The sequence below is a fragment of the Lynx canadensis genome, chromosome X (genome assembly GCF_007474595.2).
Source record: "Lynx canadensis isolate LIC74 chromosome X, mLynCan4.pri.v2, whole genome shotgun sequence".
Lineage (NCBI taxonomy): Eukaryota > Metazoa > Chordata > Mammalia > Carnivora > Felidae > Lynx > Lynx canadensis.
This window is the reverse complement of record NC_044321.2, coordinates 109,197,935-109,217,050: the sequence shown is the minus strand read 5'-3', so window position 1 is coordinate 109,217,050 and position 19,116 is coordinate 109,197,935. Positions and strand designations below refer to the sequence as shown.

Here is a 19,116-nt window from a genome sequence, read left to right as displayed (position 1 = left end):
TGGAATTTTGTGTCCCAAATTAGTCTACGAAAAAGCCAAGCGCACTTTAAGCCGGGGGCGCAGAGGGGGGCATGGGGAACGGCAGTTGGAGCTAAGCGTCCCTTCTGTCCGATGTGAAAAAAAAAAAAAAACAGTAAGAAAATGAACAGAACAGAAAACAGTGTGTAAATGCTATCCTTCCAAAGCAGTTTTCAAACTTTTCTGTATCCTGCTATCGCTCTTGGACCACATTTAAAATGCTTAGGCCATTATCCTATTTTTCATTTCTGTTGTATTTTAAATTTTTTTTTCAACATTTATTTATTTTCGGGACAGAGAGACAGAGCACGAACGGGGGAGGGGCAGAGAGAGAGGGAGACACAGAATCGGAAGCAGGCTCCAGGCTCTGAGCCATCAGCCCAGAGCCTGACGCGGGGCTCGAACTCACGGACCGCGAGATCGTGACCTGGCTGAAGTCAGACGCTTAACCGACTGCGCCACCCAGGCGCCCCTCTGTTGTATTTTAAAGATGATAACGTGGGAGCGCCTGGGTGGCTCAGTCAGCTGAGCATCCGACTTCGGCTCAGGTCATGATCTCACGGTTGGTGAGTTCGAGCCCCGCGTCGGGCTCTGTGCTGACAGCTCGGAGCCTGGAGCCTGCTTCGGAGTTCTGTGTCTCCTTCTCTCTGCCCCTCCCGCCTTCTCTCAAAAATAAAATAAAACACTAAAAAAGAGTTTAAAGATGATAAAGTGGCACATACTTTACTTACCTAAAAGAGGGAGTAAAACTGGGTAGTTGTACGGCATCACAAAGAGGTTTACACAAGTTAAAGTCGTACTGGCTTTTAAATAACCAAATGGATAACCAAGTTCATTGTATTTTCCACTGCTGGTAACAAATACCTAAAAACATGAAGTAATATATAGTTATGACAATAAGGATTTTATGCGAAACCAAACTCCCAGCAACATCTAAGGCACAGCTAATTTATGTAATTTAAAAATGGCAATAGTGCTTCTAGCCTATGGTTATGCCCAAATATGTCATACTAAATCACATCGCAATTCCTGTATACATTATATTAAGAAATGAGGGGCGCCTGGGTGGCTCAGTCGGTTGAGCATTCGACTCTTGGTTTCAGTTCAGGTCCTGATCCCAGGGTTGTGGGATTGAGCCCCATGTCGGGCTCCGCACTGAGCATGGAGCTTGCTTGGGATTCTCTCTCTCTCTCTCTCTCTCTCTCTCTCTCCCCCTCCCTCCCTCTTCCCCTCTTCCTCGCTTGGGCACTCTTTCTCTCTCTCTCTCTCAAATAAATAAAATGAAAAAAAATTTTTTTAAGAAAAAGAAATGACACCGTACTGTGCAATAACCGCTCGGAGACCACAACGTCCAAATATTTACTTGGTTAGCACAATGGCAAACAAGGCTGAAATAGTGCTAAGTGATAACCGGCCGTTAAAACAAACTGACTTCTCAAAAGAACAAGTGGTGACTGGAGTGGAGGCTTTAGAAAAATGGAATATGGCCCCATGCCTAAAGCATGCAATTACAAAAGCAAAGCCCGTTTAAAGTAGTATGCTAACACTCCTCACGTGTACGATTATCAGTCTTGCTCTACTTCCTTTTGGTACCCCCATTCCCCTATCCATTTATTCATTTTTCATCCAATAATTTGTTTAATGTTTATTTACTTTTGAGAGAGAGAGAGAGCGTGAGAGGGGCAGGGCAGAGAGGGAGGGAGACACAGAATCCGAAGCAGGCTCCGGGCTCCGAGCTGTCAGTGCAGAGCCCGATGTGGGGCTTGAACTCATGAACCGTGAGATTATGACCTGAGCCGACATCGGGTGCTCAACCGACTGAGCCACCCAGGTGCCTCTCATCCAATAAACATTTATCAAGTAGCCTATTATAAGCCAGGCACTGGTGCTAATTCTTTTGAGGCAGCGGGGAGATGCTTTGGTTCAGTCTGGAAGGCATTTTTGTCTTATAAATTATGCTGGTAGAGCAAACATTCACTAAAGATCAAAACATTAATCTTTATTCCGCGTGACTCCATCTTCTCCTTTATTGATATTCCTGATTTGCTATATATTATATTGTCAGTTCCCATACACTCGCTGTGCTGTGCTGAAGTCCTCTGGCTACCATGCCTTCTCAGTGTTCCGTGTTTGCTCTTTGGCCCAAATCAGGGCACCAACATATACTTTTAGGGACCTAGACTTTTGTCTTTTCCAAAGTCCTTCAGCAGGATCATTTAAGACAAAAGTCAAACCCTGGTGGTAAAGAGAATCCATCTACCTTGCTAATTGCTGGTACCAGCAATATCATCTACCAGTTGAGTAAATTCTTGCTATGTTTAGTCATAGCTAAGAATAAATCTTTCCTATGCCATTTATGACCCCACATACAATGAGTTGAGCTGTAAAACAGGACTCATCTAGACTTTGTGTCATAATCTGAACCTTAATAGAAACAGATATCTGTAATAACACATGGTACGTTTTGCCCTATTTCCTAAGTGTGTATAACAGAAGAGGAAAAATCATCATAAAGGATCAAAAGCATTACACACACTGTCAAGGGTCAGACCTATGATTCCCATGAAGGGAGAAACACTGTTTTGTTTCTCTCTCTCTCTCTCTCTCTCCCTTTTTCCCCTCCTTCCTTTCCTTCCTCCCTTCCTTCCTTCTCATAAGCCCTTCGAGTTCTTCCAAATTCCTTATCACTTGCAGATTCAAAGAACTTGGGGGTTCAAAGGGATCATTAGAGACTGTCTAGAGAAAGTAAGTATCTGGCCCAAGACCACATCAACTGGTGGCAGAGTTAAGGGTTGGAATCCAGTCTCCATGAGGAATTAGCCAAATTTCCTGGCTCCTGGTTCATCTTATTCTTGTTCATCCCCACTAATTCACTGCATTAAAACTACTCTAAATCAAAGTAACGTAAGGTACAGGAGATAGGCATGTGGCATAGTTAAGGGGTGGTGCAGGAAGCCAGGGCAGGATTTAAGTTTCTTTGGATAAGATTTACAAGAAATGTGCCATTTGGAAAAGAGGGCTTATGTTAGGGGAAAGCTATAATTTGTATTTGCTTTTATTGCGAAATTTTTGTCAACCCATGAAGTCAAACCTCCTATCTTGATTTTAACATTCTACTATCCATAGCTCTACATTTCTAGCACACTTCCAGTGCACTTAACCGAAATATAAACATACATTCAGAAAAGTGCATGAATCATAAGCATACAGCTCAATGGGGGCTCCTGGGTGGCTCAGTCGGTTGAGCGTCCGACTTCGGCTCAGTTCACGATCTGGCGGTTCGTGAGTTCGAGCCCCGCGTCGGGCTCTGTGCTGGCAGCTCGGAGCCCAGAGCCTGCTTTGGATTCTGTGTCTCCCTCTCTCTCTGCCCCTTCCCTACTCATGCTCTGTCTCTCTCTGTCTCTCAAAAATAAAAAGAAAACATTAAAAAAAAAAGTATACAGCTCAATGAATGTTCACGAGGTGACTGAACATGTGTAATTGGCACCCAGACCAAGAAATAGAACGATGACCAGAAACCCCCTCATGTCCTTTGCTGGTCACAACTCTGCACCCACAAGAAAAACCACTATTCTGGCTTCTGACAGAGTAAGCCAACTGTACCTTTTTTTGAATGTAGACAAAATAGAATCATAGGACATGGGATCTTTTATGTCTGGCTTCTTTTGCTCACTATTATATTTATGAGATTGTTCTGTTTCTTGCACTCTTACATGCTTGCTTTAAGCTTGCTCCTTTTTTTCTAACCAGTTTTAGCATCTTTGGAGAATTTAAGCGGCTTAAAGACAGCTAGTAGCAATAATCGCACATTTTAGGATGAAACAGACGGCAGTCTAAAAGTGTTTCTTGTGTAAATAGAACCTAACAATCACTGATTTGCTATATGGTGCTGTAGTCTAGAAATAGAACAAACATACTTCCAGCGTGGGGCCTCCTTATTATATCCAAATAAAAAGGCTGTGACTGCCGTGTCTGGATTTTTACAAACCAATATCCAAAGGTGAGTCTATTAACGAATCAGCAAGCCCTTCTGGCTGGAGTATAACACCTGGAAGAGCCAGCATATGTGCGTTTGCCTCGTCCAAGTAAAATCCACATTACACACGCCAATGTGCTTGGTACAGGAAGAGAAGTTTGGTTACGTTACACTAATCCAAAAAGTAGTTTCAGGGCTTAAGGTTTGTGTGTGTGTCTGTGTCAAAAATATTTTGTACACATGAAACTAACATTACCCTGTATGTTAACTAACTGGAATTTAAAGAAAAGCTTAAAAAAATAGATCTTGTGGGGCGCCCTAGTGGCTCAGTTGGTTAAATGTCCGGCTTCGGCTCAGGTCAGGAGCTCGCGGTTCATGGGTTCGAGCACCGCTCGGGCTGTGTGCTGACGGCTCAGAGCCTGGAGCCCGCTTTGGGTTCTGTGTCTTCCTCTCTCTCTGCCCCTCCCCCACTCACGCTGTCTCTCTCAAAAATGAATAAACGTTAAAATTTTTTTTTTAAAAAAATAGATCTTGTACTTCCAATCTGTCAAGTTCACGCTAAGGTTCAGCTGCAGAAGCCACAGCTAAATAGAAGGACTTCCTTTAGGTTAGGGATGCTTAACCTGGGGTCCCTGAATAGGCTTCAAGGGGTCCGCCAAATCCTCAAACACACAGGTGTCATCAGATTCCACTCCCTGAAATGGCAATGTCAGGAGGCTAATGATTCCTATCACACTGAAATGATTTGCTTGGCCCTGTTGCTTATTTGATAGGATTTGTCAGAAAAGTTATTAACAGATTCAGTCTAATTATTCCTAGATTAACCTTTGCAACTTCTCAAAACAATTCCCCGATCCCAGAGTGATTACAGACATTGGGCCAACAGGTAAGGGGAAGTACCTGCCAGCAGGTATGGGGAGACTTTCGTTCCAGGATGTACTGAGTTAAGGGTGAAGGTTCAAGTTCATATTTGTCAAAAGGAAGTTTGTCTATTACCATTGGCTCACAATCTACACAGGAGAACCTCACAACAGGATGAGATGTTCGTGGAGGCTAAAAAACAAGAGGGGAAAATACGGTCCGTTAGCAAGTGAGCTTATATTTCTGACAAATCTGCAACCCCTTTCGTGTTTTTGTTAAACCATCGCTGAGATAAAACCAGCGCTTTGAAAAAGAGGGCATCACCAACGGCTTCCATCCGGGAAGGGCCCACAGATTCTTTATTTCTTCCATGTACTTGGCATTGGGAGGAGGAAAGGTAAATTCAAACACTTGTAACTACCATTTCAGCGAAGTGAAAACTACAACTGCTTTGAATACGGTTAGGAAGTCACCGATGATCCATAGGACGAACCCTGATTTTCAAATCCACTGTTGCAACCTCCAAGCATGACCCGCCCTTCATTCCGTTGTACCCAGAAGGTTACGGATGGGCCAGACGTGGCTAGCAAAGAAGAAATCCATGAAGATTTCTGATGAGTTGATGACAGACCTGGAGCCACTAACAAGCAAAATGAAAAACTGTAAAGGCATGGAAAGGGCAAGGCAGGTGCCCCCAAATGAACCAGTCACAACACCCAGGACTAGTGGAAATTTTTTTTTTCAACTGAAATTTTTATAGCACTCCTCACACCCACACGCTTGCCTTGAACAGCTAGGGCTGGGTATGCTTTGGACTGGGCTGCAAAGGCCTCTGTGCCTGGGGTAGCAGAGCAGATTGGTGGGGCAGCCGTTCCGTTAACAGGTTTAGCTTGTGGGGATACAGAGCGCCCGGGAGAGACATGGCGGCAGCAAGAGAAATCCCAAGAGATGAGAAGACAGGACCGAGTCCCGGGGACAAGGGTGAGATGTGGCTGCACCTGTTCTTGCCGAGAGCTCTCTAAGCCGAGCATGAATGTGACAAACCATCTCTGTTTCCCCTTTAAAGGGGAAAAACATGCTCCTCTGCCTTTATGGTTTACACACCTACAAGATGTGTTGGGAGTCGAAACAAACAGCCATCAGATGTGCTTTCAGAGCTGGAGGGATGGTAGGTAACATGGGTGATGTGGGAGTGAGCCGGAATTTCTTTCATTCCAGTTTTTTCCTGATTTTCATTTCAATTAGACTTGAGAAATATTTCTGGCTTTTTACATTTAAACCGATTTAAAAAAAAAAAAAAGGGCCATAAAGACCCAAGTGAAGCCCCGTCACTGGCGACAATTAAGTAAATTCGTGACCAAAACATTCACTCTCTCGGGTTTGGAGCTGAGAGCAACTGGGCACCGGGATCTGACCAGTGTGTCACCTTGGAGCCCTGAGGGAAGGTGGAGGAGATGTACCCTCATTCCCAGCCGGGGCAGAAGTGGCCCTTCAGTCCTATAGTCTCATGGCCTCTCCCGAAAACAGGAGCCTAAAAGGAGTAAGCCAGGAGAAAATGCAGTTCACGTCAGAAATTTCTAAAACGTACACAGAACAGAGACGGGCTGAAGCAGTAAGGGGCTAAACTGAAGGCTTGGTGATTGTTTTGTGCCCACAGAAGGAGGATTGCTCTGGCCTTTTTACAGAGGCTGCGGGGAGGAAGAAGGGGGAGTGGGTTTCGTGCGCTTTCCCGTGTTAGCAGATACCTGTCTCCCACAAAAGTCCACTTCATCTGGGACTAAAAAGGAGCAACTACAATATCAAACCCTCCTCTCCTGAATGCAGTGAAGAAAAAGGAAAGTCCTCATTGAGAGATAATTTTTAAATTTTTTTTTTCAACGTTTATTTTATTTTTGGGACAGAGGGAGACAGAGCATGAACGGGGGAGGGGCAGAGAGAGAGGGAGACACAGAATCGGAAACAGGCTCCACGCTCCGAGCCATCAGCCCAGAGCCCGACGCGGGGCTCGAACTCACGGACCGCGAGATCGTGACCTGGCTGAAGTCGGACGCTTAACCGACTGCGCCACCCAGGCGCCCCGAGAGATAATTTTTAAAAGATCGCTTAGTTACGGCGCTTGGGTGGCTCAGTTGCTGAAGCATCTGACTCTAGATTTTGGCTCAGGTCATGATCTCAGGATGATGAGATCGAGCTCACCATGTGCCAGGCATGGAGCCTGCTTGAGATTCTTTCTTTCTCTCTCTCTCTCTCTCTCTCTCTCTCTCTGCCTCCTCTCGATATATATATATATATATATATATATATATATATATATATAGCTTAACTACCCATCATTGGGAGGTACATTGCCAAAGAACACAAGTCCATTGACTACAAAAAGATGAAAAGCAGGTCCACAAAGTTCCACTAGGTGTCTAGTGACTCCCTAGAAAGATGTAGAAGAGCTTCTGTTTTGAATACGTTTCTAGAACCTACACAAGGTGCAAGCTAAATTGTAATTCCCTGAGGATATACATGAAAATCAATGCTGGCACTCTTCAGACATGGCGTCTGCCATGTAAATCAAGTCAGCCACTCTGAAATAAGAGCCGAGCCACCGATCACAACGCCATCAAAAATAGCCATGCCCCAACATCCAAAGTGGGCAGCTCAAGTGGCAAAAGCCACTGAAAGGAAGAATGGCAGAATAGCACGAAGTCCTCTCTTGCTTTTTGGTACAAGCTTAGACTCCCAGAAAGAGATAGAAAGCACGGCTTAAAATCCTCAAAGTAATTTACAAGGGTCACTGTAATCAGGAAACGGAAAACCCAAATGATGTTTACCATTTGGTTTTCTGCTACTTACTAGTGAAGGTAAATTCTGATCTGGCCAAAAAGATTCTGGAATTGGCCAATGTCCAACAGGAACACCAGTTTTAGAGTTAGGCCGTACATAAATCAGCTTATGACAACTATGCCAGGGTTGAGCAGCAAATGAATTGCTTGGCCTGGATGAATCCGTAAGTCCATCTACAAGTTAAACAAAGACAGACACTAAGGCATACAGTTCTTTTTCCAGCTGCTGATCTTCTTGTACAAAATTTTCAGCTAAAAGCAAAGTACAAAACAAACCGAGACACCCCGATCCTTAACTATGCCCCAAATGCGTAGTTACATCGAAAAGCATTATAGGGGCGCCTGGGTGGCGCAGTCGGTTAAGCGTCCGACTTCAGCCAGGTCACGATCTCGCGGTCCGGGAGTTCGAGCCCCGCGTCGGGCTCTGGGCTGATGGCTCGGAGCCTGGAGCCTGTTTCCGATTCTGTGTCTCCCTCTCTCTCTGCCCCTCCCCCGTTCATGCTCTGTCTCTCTCTGTCCCAAAAAATAAATAAACGTTGAAAAAAAATTAAAAAAAAAAAAAAAAGAAAAGCATTATAAAATTAATTTTCAATTTGCTGAGATTTGGACACATAAATTAAACACTGCACGCCAGCTAGAGTTATTCTTCCAAATCAGGCAAATGAAATCGCTCATCCCCTGGTATAGTTTTTACATTTGTGGGATCTGACAAAATAGGTCATAAATTCCATTTGCCTTTTCTTTCTAGTCCCCATTAAGTGGCAAAAATATGCTTGACTAAACCCACCCAATGACTACAAAAGCAAAATGAAAACGATCCAGATTCACTCCAAGATAGAAGGAATGTAGGGGCGCCTGGGTGGCTCAGTCGGTTAAGCGTCCGACTTCGGCTCAGGTCATGATCTCACGGTTCATGGGTTCGAGCCCTGCGTCGGGCTCTGTGCTGACAGCTCGGAGCCCAGAGCCTGCTTCGGATTCTGTGTCTCCCTTTCTCTCTGTTCCTCCCCTACTTGCACTCTCTCTCTTTCTCTCTCTCAAAAATAAACAAAGATTTAAAAAATTTTAACATGGAAAAAATTAAAAAAAAAAAAAAAGAACCGTAGACAAAGGAGAAATGGAGCTAGAAAGAAAAATCTGGGCTATTTACATGACACCAAATCCAATAGGCTTCCAGTATGACCATCCCCAGTTCACATTAAGGTAACTGAACACAAAAGTATGGATGAAGCAGTGAATCGTTAGCAATACATGACATGTCCTTCCTTTACAATTACGTTAATGAATTTATTTTTTTTTTTAATTATTTTAACGTTTATTTATTTTTGGGACAGAGAGAGACAGAGCATGAACGGGGAAGAGTCAGAGAGAGAGGGAGACACAGAATCGGAAACAGGCTCCAGGCTCCGAGCCGTCAGCCCAGAGCCCGACGCGGGGCTCGAACTCACGGACCGCGAGATCGTGACCTGGCTGAAGTCGGACGCTTAACCGACTGCGCCACCCAGGCGCCCCATACGTTAATGAATTTAAAACAGACTGGGAGGCCTCAGTCTTCTGTGGTGGGTGTTCTTAAACTGGAGTCCAAGAAACTCTAGAATTAAATACAAAATTGTGTTCGTGTGGCCTATGTCCGTTCTTCTAGGGAGAGAGGTGTCTATTTTTCCAACAGCTTCTCAAAGGGTTCAAGGCACTAAACATCAGAAAGGTCAGGAGCCACAGGATTCACGGCTTCCGACAGACACGTGTGTCTTTCTGAGCAGCTATGACTGATTGTGGCCACACAATTAAAACTCATGGATCAGGAGAGCCTCGCTGAGTCAGTCGATAGAACATGCGACTCTACGTCTCAGGATTGTGAGTTCAAGCCCCACACTGGGCATGGAGCCTACTTAAAAAAAAAAAATGTATGGATCAGGTCAGACAGGCACGGTGGTAGTGATGTGTGCGAGAGCACAGGATCGAGGTGAAGCACACAGTGCTCCAGGGCTTGCGGCGCAGGGATGATTTGAAGGAGAAGACCCTTCCCCTGTACAAAAGGACCTCTGCTATCATCCACTGCCATAATCTGTCTGTTTTGAGATGTGGAACGTTCTGTGAGATGTCATGTGAAGAGAAAAGGTTCTGCAGTTAAACAGTGGCCAGGAAAATACTGGTGTAGGATCTTATAGGATATCAGCAGTTTCCGGATAAAGGTTCACAATCTCTTGCTGACATACGGTACCGAACACAGATTTCATAAAGATAGCGTGGCCCATTTGGCACTCACAAGACCAAAACCAGATTACTGGTTAAGTGGCACTCCTCCATGATTCTCCAGGTACTTCGTTCATAGAGAGGTGAATAATGCAGGGTATCCCAAGACTGGGACCAGGGAAGATGAAGTGGGTAAGAAAAAGGAAGAATTTTCTTAAGAAGGTTTGCCACTGGATTAAAGTTGTTAGCATCAGACCAACTGACACGTGAACGCATGGCCATTGTTTGGATGGATGTTTGCAACCACATGAACGTGTGTGGATAGTACAGGCTGTGTCTATTATCAGTTTACTGTCTTCCCAACCTCGGATCATTCTCTGGGGCGCAAAAAAACACACAAAAAAGTCACGTACTGTACCTTCTCCAACAGGAAGTGGATCTGGTCCCGTTTTTTCAAAGTTAATAACTACACCACTCTGAATTTTCTGAACTAGAGATTCTAAACACTGATTCAACATTCTTTGTGTTCTAACACAGTAGGAGCGACCTATACCAGAAGGAAAAGCAAATAGTGTCAGTTTGAGCAAATAAAATACTACTTAACAACGTCAGCATCTGAAATCGTAGAGTATATCTTGAACCAATCATAACTATGTTGGCTGCAAACATCACACTCAGGATGAGCTTAAGCAGGAGAGCTGAAAGATTCTGAAGGAAAACAAGACAAGACAGGATACGGCATTTAAGCAAAACCATACTCTGCTGCTCTGAATTCTTCCTCTAGAAATACGAAATATTGCCAATACCTCCTGTGACTTCACACATCTGTGTGATGGCAGACTCATCAGTTGGTACACTCCCTAGATGCTCTGGTTCCGTAGAAGCCAGTCCAGGCAAACGCAACACCAGGGCAAATAACCTTTGATCCCAACGAAAAGGTTCTTTGGTTAGTTCACTTCCAGGCAGAGGAGAATTCAAAGGAAGATGAAGCTGATAAGGCAAAAGTTGAAAAGTTTCATCATAACAACCCATACAAAACTGAAGAGAGAGTCAAAAGGGTCATTTTTCTTTCATGTACTCGGTAATCTTTCAAGGATTGTGAAGACGGAAGGTCTGATCAAACTTATTCTTAACTGGAAACGTATGCCTCCCACAGAAATAGCTGCATGTTCTCCGCCATTTAAACGAAATTTACAAAAAAACATGAAATCTCACCTCTTCCTGAACACCAGCAGTACTTGTTAACTTGTTTCCATCTGTGATGGTAATTAAAATAGATGGTTCTAAAAAAAATGGATTTCTCCCCTAAAATACATTTAAAAAGTATTAGAGCCATGTAAAGTAATAAAATGGTATTTAAACTTTTACATCTGCCTGGCCAGTGATCTCTCAAGTGTGTGATAAAATTTGCCTGGATAAACAAGAAGGAAAAGATTAGGGATTGAAACGGGTGGGAAATCCAAGTAACAATCCCTGCAGAGGTAACATTCAGAATGGACTGAAGGATTCTTATCAGTCGGGAACTCCCCCAACTCGCATATCCAAAAACTCCTCTCCCTCTGCGGTCTAAGTAATCATAAAAGAAAGAGACTGGCAAATTCCTGGCACAGGTAGGGGGACATTAGTGACTCATGCTCTGCAATCTGGACTCTACTCTGGTTACTGTGAGCAGAGTTTCTAGGGCAGGAAAGGACACCACTATTTCTTCATCCATTTATCCGTCAATGGACACTTCTAGAACTTTTTCAATTGAATTGGGAGAGGCGAGAGGGAGCTAAGGACACTGAAAATTTCTCTTCAAATACCTTGTTCCAACACTTGTCAGCAATTTATTCATCCCATTCTCAGACACCTGATGACCTGAGGGGGAGGCAATTGGCACTACACATTTTATGATCAAGCCACATACAAGACCCCCCAAAAGGGGGACATTTTTTTAAAGTATGTGTTTAAAAGATATGGACTTCCTTTGGGCAGTTGTGAAAAGTAGCAGAAAACTTGGTAACCACGCCCAGTTTTAAATTCTTACCCCAAGTCACCAAAAGAAATTAGCTGTACTCACTCAAAAGTTTTTTTACCTGTCCATAATTGTCTATTCCAGATATTAATCTATTGAGATTTAACAAATCAAATGAGGATCTTAGAGCCTGACCAAGAGTAGTCAGTCCAGAAGCCTGAAGATTTTTTAGTTCACTCATGAATGTTGCGTGATTTTCCTTCCAACCAGCCTGAAAACCAAACATTTACAAAGAAATTCCCGATTACACAATGAACAATATATAAAGTGCAAACAACCACTAAACAGCAAGTATCCAACCTCTAACAGATTCACTAGTCCCTCGATCTAATTCTAGTCTAGATCTTGGCTGATCGGAAAGATCTGTCGGCGTTAACGACCAAGAGCAAAGAGGCAAACGGTGCATTCGTCCATTATGGCTGGAAGGCTCTGGCTCAAGAAGTCCAATCTTCTATTCAGGTCCAATCAAACCTACCCAAACACCTCAGTATTTACCTTAGTTTGACACTGATGATGAGCATGAAGAAAGGAGGAGAGGAGGGGCTATTTTTAAGTGCGCTGTCCTTGATAGAGACAATTCGCTACTGAGGGGCTGAACTGCATGAACTTTTCTAACCAAGATTCTTCCCCCCAAACAATATGTTCACTTTAAATAAGAGTCAAGGGGGAAGTCTAGGAATAGAGCCACCGCTATTCGGAGACAACCTTTCTGGCATCTTCAAACGTTCAGAAAGCCCCACGTCTAGAAAAAGGGGAGAAAGAAAAGAAATTTAAAGAGTTTTGGCAAAGAAGCAGCCCCCAGGCACTCCCAGCAGCTATGAGCAGCAGCAAAGAACCAAAGACCCCAGGCCAGCAGCCAACATGCTGTGATCGAATGGTTTGGAGACCAGGAGGAAAAGATCACGTTGACTGGGGGCCAGTAAAGGCTATAAAGACAAAGCAGCACCAAATGCAAAGAAGAGAAGCCAAAAGAAGAACTGGCAGTTGACAGCAGGTCACAGAGGAGAAGGCCAGCAAAGGAGAGAGCAAACAGCACAGCTTGGCAACTGGGTGGGACAAACAGCCACCTTAGTGTTGGTGACACTGAGGGCAGCAGTGTGATAGGCTGAATGCTGAAGTCATGCCAACCAGGCCGGTACAGCTGGAGGTGGAAGGCGAGAGCAAATAATAAGAGATCAACCAAATCATTTCAATTTCATGTCTGGCCGAAGGCACGCTGGGCCATTATCCATACAACTACAGCAAACGTTCTCTCTTCTAGTTTCATAGTCTCCAGAAGCAGTTTGGGTCAGAATGACTGAGATATCTGCATGACCCTGAGCAAGCCTGTTGGCCCCAGGGACCGAGATGGTATTCTCTGGAATTGGAGAGGATTAGGCAAGCAGGGACACTGTGCGAGGCTGTGCGTAACATAAGCAGCGGAAGGAGTCATTCACATTGGAATCCGACAGAATGGCGCCCCCTTCGGCTGAACCGTCCAGAACCCGCATAACCATACAGGGTGAAGGTCCTGGTTAACACCCATTCCAGTCCAATAGTCTGAAATTCTGTGTAATTAAAGATGCGCTTAGCCGTTGGGTTTTTTTTTTTTTTTCAATATTCCTGACATATCCTACAGATCGAAGGGTCTAAAGGTAAAACCTTTCCACGTGTCCCTTTGGCCAGATTGTATATATGACTTTTAGTACCTAGGGAAAGCAGAGCATGAGAATTCCTTGCGGCCTAAGGAAAATCTTAGGCCACAAGCAATTATGGCCTTTTCACTAAAAGCGTAGTTACAAAGAAAGCTTGTGTGGAAATTGTCCTCCTCAAATACCTAGAACTATCAGCACGTGGCAAATCACACTGAATTAAAAAATGAGCTTTCTTCTTTGTGGTGGAAGAGAAAGGTATGCATTTGGGAGGGATACTAGCAATTCTTTCCTTTCTTCAACAAATTTGCACGGGCCAGCTATGCCGTACTGGACAGAACACTAACCGCTGGAGATCTAGAAAGGGATCAGCCCTTGAGGAGTTCCTGTCACAGAGGCATGAGAAATGTATTTATGGGCACTAAAAGGACAAGTGACCAGAAGGTTCGGGAAGGCTCCTCACTGATGGCAGGCGTGGAGGGGCAGGCCAAGGAAGAGAACGAGAGTCCACAGAAGGATAGGGCAGGAGGCAAGGCTGATAAGTGGGGTTCTGGCTGTATAATGCTTCGTAGTTTGTATTTTATCTGTTGGCTCTGGGAATAACTTGAGGTTTTTAATCAGGGCAGCGGCTTGATCAGATCTGTGTTTTAGCAAGATCGTTCCGCTGGGGAGTTGGAGAACAAACTGGGGGGTGGAGGGGAGGCTGAAGCTCGAGGCAGGGAAACTGGTTTGGAAACTGTTGCCATAGCTTATGGGAAGAGCAGAGGGGAGGAGAAGGGGCTGCCGATGAAACAAGAATTTCAGAGGCGGCGTCAGAAGGATTTGGGAGCTGATCAGAAGGGATGGGCGAAGGACCCAGGTCATCCATTAGGTCGAGCTTTGTGGCCTGGGCAAACCTGAGAATGGTGGGCCCTTCCCTCACAATCCACGTTATAATGTTGACTGCTTTCTCGGAGTTACTTCACGTAGCAATCTTCCTTCCACATTGTAAATCCCGCATTATACCCACAGCGAGCACTGAACTCCTGGGAGCCGCAAAGCAGTCCGCGGCATGACTAAAGAAAAATGAGCAGACAGCTTGGTTTGGTAAAGGGCTGGGGTAAGATGTGGGTACCACTTAGGCAAGCACCCTGTAACTCCTCCATATTGAAAATAACGTGTCCCGATTGTTCAGGAATTTGTTGCCTCACAGTTCTGGAAACCTCTATACATGTCTGTCTCTTACTAGCTCCCAATGGGTTATAGATGCATCTCTAATACTCTGTCACATGGCATTCTTCTTGTCAAGGAAAACTATGGATTGGAAGGAAGCATTTTACAAATCATTCCTGCACTTGAATCGCTGGCATTCTGTTATCAGGTCAATCCCAATTGTTTGCAATGAACTGAACAACGCAAGAACTAAAAGCCCCTAAACGCATTCCTCACCATGCTGAAGGGGAAAGAGCCTATGGATTAATCTCACTATCTTGAGAACTTCATTAATGTGACAAATTTCTTCCCAAAAGATAATCAGGAAGAGCTAGTGGCAGAAAGTCTGTGTTTCTATTTCTCGCTCATTGTTTGGAGTTGATTTTTTTTTTTTTATAGAAATGAATTCAGGACAGCCCGTTTCCTAATACAGTCTTCTTAACACAGTCTTTTCTTCCAAATTACTCCACAGGTACGCTACTCTCAGGTCAGTAAAATCTTGACTCACGATAATGGGTTCCATACATTCTTACGGAAGCTTTACAGCTTACCAAGTACTTTCACATTTCACATTTGGTTAGGACAACCCTATAAAATAGGCATGCTATTACCGTCCCTATTTTGTTTGCCGAAACCAGGAAGAAGTAAGACTTAAGTCGGTCTTGTTTGTGGGGGTGATAGTGGCAGGATTGGGGATCGAGCCTCGCATCGGCTCCACACTGAGAGCAGAGCCTGTTTGGGATTCTCTCTCTCTCCCTCTGCCCCTTCCCTGCCCTCTAAAAAAAAAAACAAAAACAAAACCCCCAAAACACGGCTAGTCTGACTTGAGATGTGAGGTAAGTGTAAAATCCATGCGGCGTTTGGAGGACTTAGAAGAAAAATAAGAATGACAGTATCTCAGTATTTACTTTTATATTGGTTATGTGCCGAAGTGATAGTGTTTTAAATTTTCGCAGTTAAATAAAATGTACCACTAAAAGTTCCACCTGTTTCTTTTTACTTCTTAACGTGGCTACTAGACGAGGTTACAATTTGTGTATGGCTGGCATTATATGTCTGTTGGATAGAGATGTGCTAGAAGGACCTGGAGGTCAGGCAAGGGAGCTCGGCCTGGCTTCGGCAGACAATAGACTCATTACAGATTCCAGGGGAGGGGGAAACAGGATCAAAGCAGTGTCTCAGGAAGGTCAGTCTGGCAGTGACACATAGGGCAGATTGGGGAAGGAAGGCAGGCTACAGATTTCTGTCCATAGCCAGGAAAAAGAAGCTAGGAGCCTTGACTAGTAATCCCAGCCTGAGGGAATCAGGACCTGAGTTAGCCTGGGAATGAAGAGGAAGGCAGAAACATTTTAAACCAACAAGATAGGACTTGGTGACAGACCAACCATGAGCGTGAAGGAGACAGCGCAAAGATGGATACAAAACTTCTAGCCCGGGAGACCAGAGGGACAGAGGTTTGGGATGAAGGAGCAACCTGAGACGAGTGAACTCCTGAACTAAGGGTTTACTGTCTTAGGTCAAGTTGTAAAAGTCTCCCTGGAGTAAAGTCACAACGATGATGAAGACGGTGATGGTGGTCAGTAATAATCATAGGTAATGTGCATCTGTGCTTATGTGTCAGGACCTCACTTAGGCTCAGCATACCATTCTATCTGTAGCCTCACCTGGGCACCTTCACCACCCCACGAAGTAGGTGCTGTTATTACTTCCATTTTATAGATGAGCACACTGAGGCTCAGAGAGGATAAGCAACTTGTCCAGGGCGAACAACTAGGAAGTGACACGGCTGGGATCTGAACGCAGGTAGCCTAATTCTAGAGCCCACCAATTTAAATTTTTCAACGTTTATTTATTTTTGGGACAGAGAGAGACAGAGCATGAACGGGGGAGGGGCAGAGAGAGAGAGGGAGACACAGAATCGGAAATAGGCTCCAGGCTCCGAGCCATCAGCCCAGAGCCCGACGCGGGGCTCGAACTCACGGACCGCGAGATCGTGACCTGGCTGAAGTCGGACGCTTAACCGACTGCGCCACCCAGGCGCCCCGAGCCCACCAATTTAAACCACTACAGTCGAGCATCTTCTAGGTAGTCCACATCCTCACCTTGTAGACAAGTCTTGTTATAGCTCCAAAGTCATACACTTAATGGAACTTCCAAATTTCCTTTCAGTGAAACTTCCTTTCCCTCATGTCTAAATGCAGACCAGTTGCGTGTGGGGAGCAGTGACCTAGGACTTGGAAGACCCTGGTCCATTCGTGGCTATAGCCAACTAGCAAAGCAACTGGTCCAGAGTAAGTCGTTTATCCCTTACTGGGGCTGTTGTCTCATCTAAGCAACGAAAAGGTTGAAAAACCAACTGGAAGGTCCCTTTGGGTTTTTGTATCTTGTAATGCCATACCTTTATATAAATCTGACTTACAGAAAGAAAACAACTCACATCCGAATCAGTACGTTAGTTCGGGCCTGGTTGAAATGTGTATTGGCAACTGAAAACGTCTTTGAATGCCAACAGAAGAAGTATGGGCTTTTCAGTCTACCAGTGCCTTGGGTTCTGTCCCAGCTCCAGACTAGCCACTAGCCATTTATCGTCCACTCATATCACCACAGAAAGGAGAGAATCTGCACTCCTTTCCTTGGAAGGGCAAAGCCTAAAAGAAATATGTCCTACTATCCTCTGCAACCTTATTAAGGCCCTGCTCCCATCTCTACAGGTCACTTGTAATCCAATTCCAAAATACAAATGACCTTGTTAGGCTTAGTGTCATGTGCAAATTTAAGGAACACGCTACGAATCTCCTCATCTAAGGTAACTGAGGAACATATTTAGGGCAGCTACATCTAACTTTGCACAAGAGAAGTGCCCCTTAAAAATGACATGAATGGAATAACTCGCAAATCGAGAAATAAATGAAGGGGTGCCTGGGTGGCTCAGTCAGTTAAGCATCCAACTCCTGATCTCGGCTCAGGTCTTGATCTCAGGGTCGCGAGTTCGAGCCCTGCGTTGGGCTCTGTGCTGGGTGTGAAAGGGAATTACAGTGAATCTTTTCAAAGAGCACAAATAGTCCTTCTATATTATAGGTTGTCACATGCCAGGCTCTCTCTCTGTCCCTCTGACTCGGTGCTGAGCCACTGCACTGACCCATTCTGGGCACACACGCCCGAAAGCCCATTTAGATGCTCCCCTGAAAAGCTCCGCCCAAGTCTTCCTGGGATCCAGGGAGAGAAAATACAAGTTGCTTCCCTCTCCTTCACAAGACTTGTTTAAAAAAATCTTTTATTCAAGGAAATGAAATCAGGCTGGCAACATTTGCCCTTCAGAGTCCCATACAGAGGGGGCTATCCTGGACCTTGGGCTCTTCTTCGAGGTGATTACAAACTGGATGATTAACGGATTTGAGTATTTTCCCAGATGTCGCAAGTTAAAGCCAAAGAGTTTAAATTTAGCAGGGCCACCATTTCTCTTGTTGAAAGATAAACTATTTTCCTTTTTCCATCTGTTCTCCGCAAGTTGGGGGTGGGGGCGGGGAACTGGTTCTGCAACAACTCAGACAACCTGACTAAATCGACTTCAACAGCATTTTTCAACCAACTCACTTTCTTCTGCAACCTGACATTCTATCGACTTTGTCACGGCATATCGTCCTTGCATTGGTAACCGGACCAGCGGGACAGAATGACATGGAAAGAAAGGAAGAAGCCCTGCTTTTCCAATCAAGTCCGCCTCCCAAGAAGACACATGACTTTTCCCTCGAGCCTTATACGGAATATCCGTGTGAGTTAAAGCTCGAAAAGCTTCTGGAGTTTTCTCCTCACGACTGAAACAGACTCTAATTCGGACAGAGAGGAGACACGGTTTACTTGGCCTCCTACGTAAACGGAACACTGTGACAGCTGAATCATCTTAAAATGTTCAAGCATCTTTTTCAATTGCGTTTACCTGCAGCACACCTACAAAGGAGGGTGCTAACATGATGAACGCACACATTAGGAAGACGCTGCATCGGTGAAAGAACAGAACTGTCTTGCTTCTCGAATCTCTTTTAAAACTTCCTTCCGGCATTGCATTTTCTGACCCTGACACAACTGTTTTCCCCCTTAAAACTCCAGCAATTTGGACTGGTAGCACTTTTTTGTGGTTTTTCTCCCTTGGCTCAAGGTACTGGTACGCTTCCGGGTTCGACAGGGGCTATCTAGGATTCTGTGTTTGATGTGCACTGACACAGCTTCTTATAAAATTACTTAAGACCATCCAGTTCTCTTGGATTCCTTCTTGTCTGAGTTACTTCCCCAGGGGCGCTTGGTGTCCTGAACTTGCTAAAAGCCTCAAAGTCCATTTGTTTTTTTTTTGTTTGTTTTTTTTTAAAAAATTTTTTTTCAACGTTTATTTATTTTTGGGAC

The 19,116-nt window shown here is 44.6% G+C and overlaps 1 protein-coding gene across 9 annotated transcripts in view; it reads right to left on the bottom strand.

Moving 5' to 3' along the window:
* Positions 1-19,116, bottom strand: part of LOC115506955 (integrator complex subunit 6-like) — a 56,684-nt gene that overhangs the window by 20,927 nt on the left and 16,641 nt on the right. For 7 of the 9 annotated variants that reach the window (XM_030304923.1, XM_030304926.1, XM_030304922.1 and 4 more), the window contains 7 exons: positions 11,958-12,107; positions 11,095-11,184; positions 10,686-10,869; positions 10,298-10,426; positions 7,700-7,863; positions 4,895-5,047; positions 750-882 (listed from right to left, as the gene is read on the bottom strand). In XM_030304923.1, coding sequence (XP_030160783.1) covers positions 750-882; positions 4,895-5,047; positions 7,700-7,863; positions 10,298-10,426; positions 10,686-10,869; positions 11,095-11,184; positions 11,958-12,107 — 1,003 coding nt within the window. Of the gene's footprint in view, positions 1-749; positions 883-4,894; positions 5,048-7,699; positions 7,864-10,297; positions 10,427-10,685; positions 10,870-11,094; positions 11,185-11,957; positions 12,108-19,116 lie in introns of those variants that run through there. The other 2 variants (XM_030304931.1, XM_030304929.1) reach the window with 2 other exon arrangements.